The sequence below is a fragment of the Penaeus vannamei genome, chromosome 11 (assembly GCF_042767895.1).
Source record: "Penaeus vannamei isolate JL-2024 chromosome 11, ASM4276789v1, whole genome shotgun sequence".
NCBI lineage: Eukaryota > Metazoa > Arthropoda > Malacostraca > Decapoda > Penaeidae > Penaeus > Penaeus vannamei.
The window spans coordinates 36245000-36254856 of NC_091559.1; the positions used below are offsets into that span (position 1 = coordinate 36245000).

At 36.6% G+C, this 9857-nt stretch overlaps 1 protein-coding gene across 4 annotated transcripts in view; it reads right to left on the reverse strand.

Moving 5' to 3' along the window:
* Positions 1 to 3609: 3609 nt before the first annotated feature.
* The window catches only part of LOC113816328 (tyrosine-protein kinase BAZ1B), a 29112-nt gene continuing 22864 nt past the window's right edge, over positions 3610 to 9857 (reverse strand). For 2 of the 4 annotated variants that reach the window (XM_027368370.2, XM_070127273.1), the window contains exons 20-27: positions 9615 to 9751; positions 9213 to 9392; positions 7844 to 8001; positions 7527 to 7635; positions 6384 to 6577; positions 5888 to 6041; positions 5325 to 5546; positions 3610 to 4130 (exon numbers count right to left, since the gene is read on the reverse strand). In XM_027368370.2, coding sequence (XP_027224171.2) covers positions 3750 to 4130; positions 5325 to 5546; positions 5888 to 6041; positions 6384 to 6577; positions 7527 to 7635; positions 7844 to 8001; positions 9213 to 9392; positions 9615 to 9751 — 1535 coding nt within the window. In that variant the 3' untranslated portion in view covers positions 3610 to 3749. The remainder of the gene's footprint in view (positions 4131 to 5324; positions 5547 to 5887; positions 6042 to 6383; positions 6578 to 7526; positions 7636 to 7843; positions 8002 to 9212; positions 9393 to 9614; positions 9752 to 9857) is intronic. The other 2 variants (XM_070127274.1, XM_070127275.1) reach the window with 2 other exon arrangements.

Below are 9857 nucleotides of genomic sequence, written 5' to 3' on the forward strand. Positions count from 1 at the left end.
ATAAAAGCCTTTATAACTTTTACTGTAGGAAGCATGTCAAGATAGCTCATAGAACTGAGAGCACATTCTGTAAAAAATAATAACAGAAACAATTGCCCCATCGTGCATTGCTACTGTCCACTGCAACAAACTGCATTGTGCAACCATGATGAATGATGCAGTCATATGTATTGTACTGCTGTCATGAAGGGATGTGATGCACAATGGCCAGATGCACACAACCCCGGCTTCACTGGAAATATCTTTATACTAAAACGTCAGTGGCTTTACTCAAAAGCTGTTATATATATATATTCATGGATACAAATAACGAACGCATACCGAGAAGCAAGACTTGTGGGATTAAGGTAATTGTAATTGTACATTGCTACAGCATTAGTTGAGAGGGTCTGGGAACATACTATGTATGGAATTACTTAACAATTGCTGCAGGAACATCACAAATACGTTAAAAATACTTGCAAATTTGCTTCCCTTTTTTGGCCATTCACAAAATATGTATATAAAGGAAAAAGAGTAAAAGAAATTAAGAAAAAACAAGGGAGGAAAGATATAGAAAAATCAAAAGAACATTTTACAAGATTCACAGAACATGATACTAAAAAAAAAAAAAAAAAAAAAGCATCATGGGACTACGGTAGACTGGATGCAAAACCATTAGTTTACAGAGAACTTCACTCAAGTGTTTTCAAAAGAGGGCTGCAAAACTCAAAAAAGAAATACAAAGCTATGATGAATGCTGATGTGACATTTCCCTCCATTGCATAATAAAATTTTGGTTTACCAATTTCAACAGAATATTAATGCTGTATATATTCCCACTGTTACATCACAAATATTTTATAGTACACATTCCAGCTAAAGAAGACATGAAAGTTTCCATCACATGATAAAATCTTGATTGTAGTTGTTTCAAGAGGTTTAACTAACATTATGTATATATCAGTAGTTTAAAAGTTCCAGGCTGGATGCCCCTGCCTGACTTATAGACAGCCTTATAAGGGCCATTTACCAAGATTACATTTCCTTTACATGGTCTAAATAATATATAAATTCTGAATACCTAAATTGCTTTCATACTTATATACCATTAGTTTACAAGTGATAAAAATAATCTGCAAAAACTTTTTAATTACCTTTTTGAACTTGGATAAAAATATTCCACAGAAAAGGATAAATTGCAGATATATATGGGAATTAAATTTTGTCATGTATATAAAAAAAAGTTCATCCATTTCATATTTAATATTAGCTATACACAATGATTTTTCCTCCTCCGTCACAAACGAAAATCCCCGTTCCCACGGATTTCTCTTACACCTAACAATATGCTCGAGAACCGAAAGAACTACCTCCTAAAATTGATCCAGAAGATTATTGCCTTTTACATACTATCATTTAATGTCTACTTCTACAATGCACCTTCCTTATCAAAACTTCCCTCCCACCCTATGTTTCCTATCAATTTCAAAGCTACTATTTAAGAGAGAGTGCTATGAAATATATCATCCTCTGAAAGAAGTTCCAATGCTTGGTTAACATATGAAATACTTCATACGGACACAATATGCGTGGCTAATTTTGCAAGTTGCTCGAACAAACACGGGAATATATCCCTTAAACTTGTACCATAATAGGTTCCCAGGATGCTACTTATAACCTAAAAGTCCTAAGGTTTAGATGTCGCTGTTGCTTTGGCCAGATTCAACGATGCCGCCACAACTAATTTCACAATCTTGTTTCTAACTCTCATCGTACATTGTCATTGACAACACTCACTTGGAAACTAGAAACTTGGAATAATGAGATATTAGAATAAATAGGACCTATATACATAAGTATCACAAAATAGATGTGTTCTATAACCATACTTTTCACAGAAAAAATATCAGATCCAAAATCTAATATATGCCAAGATGGACACTTGTCATGACGCTAAATGCATTTCAAAATGTTTAGTAAATATCAAAATGGTATTAGGAAATTAGGGAGAAGGCCCTAAAAACCATGTAGTAAATAAAATAGGATAAGACGTGAAAATAAGGAAGGAAGGAAGGAAGGGAGAAGAGGTGGAGAAGAGGAGGCAGACTGACAAAAAGAAAGAAGAGAAGAAACAGCAGTGAGGAGAGGAAGAGGAAGATGATAGGAAAAACAAGAATAGAGGATAAAGAGGCAGAAAGGATATAGAGAAAAGAGGACGAAGGAAGGAGAAGAGAACATGATATCAATTTACTAATGCATACTGCAAAGAAATATGACACAAGTTAAAGACAGAAAACAAAGAAAAAACAAAAGTACAAAGGAAAGAAAACAGAAAAAACAAAAACAAAACTAGAACATTTTCTTTTCTTTTCTTTTTTTAACAAAACACTATGAATCCAATAAATCACAAGTGACATTAATCTACGAGGAAAAAGGGTAGCGTATCTGGGGGACAAAGAAAATGGGGAGAGGGGGGAAGGGGGGGGGGGGTGCGGGGCTAGGTACAGAGGACAGTTCAACAGAATATTTTCACTAATTATTTTCTAAGTTGGAAGCAGTATATAAGGGCCACATTGAGATATGGAGGGTGTTTCTTAGTTGTTGTTTTTTTATTAATATTACCATTATTATTATCATTATCTTATACTTCAACACTTCAGCATTAGTAGATGAATATATATATAATATATAGCTACCATTATACCTGACAACTATCTACCCACCACTTAACTTCTAATCCACAGTTTTGGAATGTGATATTTGCAGTTGGACACTTAGCAAAATATTCACATAGAAAAGGTGTTACAACAGAATTCTCCTAACAAGAGAGAGAAAGCTATCACTCATGGTACTCGCTTACCACAGGTTACAAGCAGAGTCTGGCTGTCTCACGTAATTCAGCAATTCAGCTGTTTTGCATACACAGCAAATAAATGCTTCAAAACTTTTCCTTCCTTTCTTCTCAATAATATAGATCTATATATACATATTTTTTAAAACAGTTTGGGAACCTTTTTTTTTTACACTGAAAATCTGTTTGGTGATTTTAATAAAAATTACAATAAAAAAAGTTGATACAGTACTGCAAGTGCCAATAATTCAATGTCTATAAATGCTTATATAAAAGTCTCCTCTTTACTTTATTGTTAAAAGATGACAGCTTTTCCTGAAACAGAATGCCTCTGCCTAACAAAAGTATACATTTTACACTGCACTGCAGCAATTAAAAGGAAGGCAGAGAATGAAAGATATTACATAAATGAAACAGCTACCTCCCATCACATCTATAAGCTACAATGGAGTTTACTAGCTATTCCAGACCCTGATATATGTCTAATATTTGTCTACTCAATACATAGTTTTCCCTTGAAACTTATCAGTACTAACAGCCTTCTGTCTGGGTGAAAAAATCAACCATTTTGAAAAATGCTGATCAATGATGATCTACAAAGTGACAATTGATCACTGTTTACTCTAAGTACATTCTACCTGATGTAGATCCCCTGAAACAGATCTTGTAGGCTGCTGGGTAGAACAAAAGAAAAGGAAGGAAAAGAAAGCGACAAGAAGAGCCAAGAGAAGAGAAGAAAGAATAAGAAAGACAGGAGAGATGAGAGAGAGAGTGAGAGTGAGGAAAAAACAGCTGGGTTGGTGACTGGGGATTGGTCTACAAAAAATCATGAGAACATCTTTGCCTTGAGATGCATTGGAACATACAACAATATTTTCCCCTCTTTCCTTAATTACTTTAACTTACAGGTGAAAAATTATTCATCGTCACTTTGTGACTCCACATCCTCATTATCGTCATCATCATCCTCTACGTCTTCCAAAGCCTCCTCCCTCATCTCAAAGTCTTCTTCCTGTTCTTCAGCGTCTTCCTCCTCATCCGAATCATCTTCAGCATCTCCGTCTTCCCCTTCATCTACATCCATCTCCTCGTCCCCAGCTTCATTGTCGTCGTCCTCATCTTGGGCATCATTCTCATCATTTTCTTCCTCCTCCTCCTCCTCTTCAGCATCCTCATTTTCCTCTTCTTCTTCTGCATCTTCATTTTCCTCCTCTTCTTCTGCATCTTCATTTTCCTCTTCCTCTTCCTCCTCCTCCTCTTCGTCATTCTCCTTTCCATTCTCTTTTTCCTCAGCATTCTGTGAAGTCAAGTACACATTAGAATTCAATACCTAACACACATACAAATGAAAAAAGAAAAAAAGAAAAAAGAGAAAGAAAGAAAAAACACAAAGAAATTAAGGAAAGAAGAGCAAAAGAAGAAGAAAACAAAAAATAAATAAATAAATAAAAAAAGGGGACACTGCAAAAAATATACATTAATTTTCTTTTTCTTTTTTCTTGTAGGCTGTCCAATACATCTATATCAAGAATTCAATAACAAAATTAGCAATAACTAGCATGATGGGCCTATGTCAGTATCTATTGTAGATATCCAGCTACATAGAGTCAAGCTTACACCCCCCCTCTCCTCTACTTATGCATATTTGCATTAAATGTTTTACATAATTTTGGTACCATCTTGTGATAATGACAACTATCCACAGTATGAAAGATATAATTGTGGTTGTGGATCATTCATCTTTTTTACACACATAAGAGCATGTGCACTTCTTGTATCACTAAAAGTATAGTTATTGCAATTAATGTATAAAAACATGAAACGTCTTCAGGGTGATGATTACAAATTTTCAATGTTGTGCCTACATAGACTATAAAATTTAGTTATAGTCCATACATCCCTACACTAGAATTACTTAATCCAATGACTGCTGATTAATGTTCTATAGTTTTTTGTGAATTCTGTTACATACAGGTGACTCCACACATGCTCTGGCACCAAGGAGTCCTTAATGATTGCACCTGATTTCCCCTTTCCTTGAAATAGTGAGGAAAAGTGTTTTTCATTTTAATACTATTATTATTGATACTGTTATTTTTCCCATCAATATAATGATTATCAAATTGTTACTGAAATATTAACAACATTAAATACAATAAGATAATATAAAAAAGTTAAAACAAGGAAAGGGGTAAACAGGTGACATAGGAAGGACTACTATCTGACTTCTTGGTGGCTAGGCACTTGTAAAGCCATCCATGTATAAAGACAATAGATGAACAGAGTCCTCAGTAATTACAGATAGAAAGGATGGAAGAAAAGCAACCCAAATCCTCCAGGTTAATGTGGCACAACCTGTGCCGCAACCCCCACTTTCACACTCATTCAATCTCTGTAATTGAGAGCTAAGTCTACCAGACGCTGGTTGGCCAAGATTTGCAACGTAAAGTCACCAATGAAGATAACAAACTGGCCACCAAAATCAGCCTACCTTGGCCTTTTTCATGGGAGATTTAGATGGACTTCTACCATTCCTTAAACATCTAGAGCACTGGTATGAAGCCGAATTCTTGGAGGAAGCAGTTAGGCCATGGCTACGGGCACATTGCAGGTGGAAAGCGGAATCACAGGTCATGCAAGGGAGCAGCTGTGCATGACCACTTTTCTTATTGGGTCCTAACCCACAGTACACGCATGAATTGCTCATCTCATACTGCAAGCCACACATAAAATGGGAAACCTCAGGGACTTGTTTTGTTTAAAAAGCAGGTTGTTATGGAAAGCAGAAAAAGGAGTGAAAGCTAAAACATTTCTTTAAAGTACTTTACACACTTTGCAAAAATTAAAAAAGGAAATGGAAAGAGAAAAGAAAAGAAAAAAAGAAATGAAAAAAGAAAAAAAGTTTTTCTAAATAATTCATTAGCCAAATAATCAATAATAGTGCAAAAAGCCTCTAGTATAAGCACTGAATGGCAAGTATTTCATACTTTCCACCTCTTACAATAATTAAAGATACCTATTGAGCATACTGTGAGCTGCAGATTCAATACTTACATCTTCCTCTTCCTCATCCTCCTCCTCCTCCTCCTCCACCTCCTCTTCTTCTTCCTCCTCACCCTCCTCTTCTTCCTCCTCTTCCTCTTCCTCCTCGTCCTCACTAACAATTCTGTAATTCTTCTTTCCGGTGGCTCTTCGTGAACTCCTCCTGCTGAAAAAGTATTCTAGTTGCAAACCTTTGCTAATGGGAATTACTAAATAATATACTTCAATGTGGGTGTTCTGGGTTATACTAACAACTTGTCTTCAATTTAAAGCTTTTCTAAATATGAATTTGTTTTCCAAATGTCTACCATACAATAAAAATAAGTGTTAGAACAATAACAATAATAAATATAATAACTTAGTACAAATTTTAGAAAATGCCATCATCATTAGATTCAATATACAACTTTTACAACAAAAAGTGCATTTTGAGCATAAAAATGAATTATCACCAGGGACAAAAACAGAGCCTAATTTTACACAAAGCCTCCCAATAATGATCACTCACCTGCCCCTTGATCTTGATGGACGCTCCTCATAATCTTCATCATCGTCGTCTTCATCATCGTCATCAGAATCTGTATAACGTGCTCTTGCTGAACGCCTCAAGGATTGTCTTCCACCTCCACTTCCCTTGCTACTACTGCCACTTCGCTTCTTTGATTTTTCTCCACTTCTTGACCGACTCTTGCTTTCCTTAGTCTTGTGAGAGAGATTCAAGATTGTTTCATTATTCATCCATTTATTTATTTACTTAGCTTTTAATTTTTTTACATTCTTATTTTATAATACGATTATTTTCTTACACTTACACAAACACAAAACATTTTTACAATGAATGCAGCATATCTTTCTTTCATATATAGCCTACAGGACTGGATAGTTGAGAATAACATGATTTCTCAACATCAATTATCAACCTCTTTAATCCGGGTGACGTGCCCATAACATGAAAAAATTTGACTGGAGGGATAGGTAGCATGACCATGCCATCATGGGTAAAAATAGCCACAGGCCAGGTGATGTCAGCTCTCTGTTACAAGCGATGGCCAGGGTGATGAAAATGATTGCCACAATTGTCTTGGAGGGTGATTAGCCTCATTTGGCATATAGAAAGGGGCTTTTGTATTATTCCAATCGATAAATGAGTGCGGAATGTAATGTCCAAAGCCATGACTGGAAGAATGCCAGCTCCAAGGGGTTGTATTACAGAAAATTGGAAAAAAAAAAAAAAAAAAAAAAAAAAAAAAAAAAAAAAAAAAAAAAATACACATCACAAATGACAAAATGTTACATTGTCTTCTTTTCTTGCACTGAGTTACTCATTACTTGAGAGATATAAATTCTGTGTAAGGAAAATAATCTCTTACCATCTGGATAAAGTAAATCAGAAGACAACTATGGACACTGAAATATTGCAAAAAAGCTAAAAACATTTATGCAAAATAACTTTGCAAAGGGGTGGCATGGAGCCTTGTCAATGCACACTGCACACCTGACAAGAGTGGCCACATGAGTAAGCCTAATGACCGTAATTTGGTCCATGTGATTACCATGAAACAACCAGATTCAAGGGGTTAAGAAGGAAAGTCTACAAATATAAAGACAGAGAGATGAAAGGGAGTAAGGGAATGCGGAATGCAAAACATACCATTTCTTTTTCTGCCTGGAATGGTGTTCTTGAGCTGACTGATCTCCCAGATCGTGTCTTCTGTTTGGAAGCAGCAGCATTTTTGCAGTCGACACACTCCCAATCCTTTCTGTAATGTAGAAAAGTAACCCATATTTACTGATTTTGCACAAACCAATAAATTCTGTAAAAAAACAATTTTACTTCAACAGATGTAAAAACCTGAAGCACACAAAAAGCTATATTTTCAATTTTGCATATCCAGCATATACACCAAACAAACAAGTATGAAACACACCGCAAAAATACCTGAACTTATATCGGTCTCTGTATCTTACCTGGCTCTTGTCTGGAGGGGTGGGTCATGACACTCTGAATGGTAGGCAGCAGGACATTTGCTGCAGAATATGAGGCCCAAGCCACGCTCACACACTCTACAAATCTTCTCCTGCTTAATTTCACCTCGGACTTCAGGTTCCTCCTCTCCTTGTCCAGCCTGAAAAGATTACGGTGTCTATTAATCCCTACGATCCTGATGATGTTACATTCTTGTCATGGAAAAATCTGGGTTGAAGACCGGATGACATGAACATGCCGTCATCAGGCAAAATGGCTGTGTGTGTGTGTGTGTGTGTGTGTGTTTGTTTTATTAACCTTGTGCACATTGTGCCTAGGAGTGACCCAGAAAATCCATACGATCTCCATATACCTTCAATGTCTGGAGGAGTTTGCTGCCCTTTATGGGCAATACTGAATTCTGATAAAGGTTCCTCCATCACGGTTTGTTTGGGTAAGTTTACAGCTTCTTCCCCTCCCCCACACCTTTCTCTTTTCCTCTTCTTAATGATTAGTTCAAAGTCTAAGTGTGGCATGCAGGTGTTCCAGCACTGCATTCTGGATATACATGGACCATGACTGCTGCTTTCATGTCAACATACAGGCCAACATGGATTGATGGATGTCACCATGTTTGGAACAGGACATGAGCTGAACCAGGGCAACTGCTACAACTCACCAGTCCTCTCCATACAACTCCAGTACCATTCCACCAATGTAGTGGGTACTGTCCACTCCAACTGGAAGTACTTGCTCAGGGATCTGAAGGCCACTCATTACAACAAGGATTATCACACCACTCTGACAGATGTGCTTTGTCTGTCACAAAGATACAAGAAACCAATCACCATGCTGTCAACTATCCCCACCTTTCAGACAGTCAATCTTATAGCCAGAAAGGAGTTCTGGTCAAAACCATGTCAGGATGAAGAGGCATATCTGTGCAACCAGCACACTCAGTATTATCTCAGACCTTGCACGTCCATTGTGTGGAACAGGAAAGTTTTCTTCAAACTCCTTAACATGTGGTGTCATCAATGCTTATGAGGTCCAATAGCTCTATAAGCAACATATAACGTTTGGGGTGAAACAGAGAATAACCTATCTGTTAAAAGATGCAAGGCACATGATTTATCCTTGCCTATGATAGCACTAGTAAGGTGGCAAGAACAGGGAAACAAACACCTACTCACTGTCTTGTCTAATTCTATTGTAATGTGAATATAATTTCCACATCAACAGAAATCCACCCATTAGCCTGTATCCTTACTCACAATACAACTGATACTGGTTCTTGTATTAATCATTCTACTGCAAAGGACAGAAACAGATTTCCCATTAAGTAAGGCAACAAATATGCATTCCACTTACTTTACTTCTCTCTCTATTTACTCTGTTGTTCTTTTTCGGCTGGCAAGCAGGACACAGCCAGGGCTCAGGTGGTGTCTCACGCAGCTGTGGACGCATACAGCTCCAGTGGTAGCTACCTTCACACTGGTCACAGATAGCGAGTGGTATACTGGTGTCTTGGTGACGACACACTTTGCATTTCTGTAATGTTATATATATCATTAGGACTTTCTAGTATACAGTAATACAGACATAGGAGCATGCTCAAATACATGTATATATAAGTACCATCCAACATTATATGAAGTAAAAGAGAGAAAATAAAGAATATTCAGGCTAAAGTACATATGCATTTACATATACCTACAAAAAGTTTCAAAAACACACAAAGATCACAATGACTGAACTTTTCTAGTAACTGACCTTTGTGGCTATGGATTTCTCCCACTTTATGCATGAATCAAACATGCTTACAAGCAGGTGTAACCGGGACAGGGTTTGGCTGTTCATTACGGAATCTCTCCATTGTTGAACTGCAGGATTCTCCAACTCTTCATATTCTGTTGACAAAGAAGTTTTAAGCATTTCAAAAATTCATATAAAAAACAAAATGTAAACAATGGATTCATAATATCAAATCCATCATAATACAGCCATAAAATAATA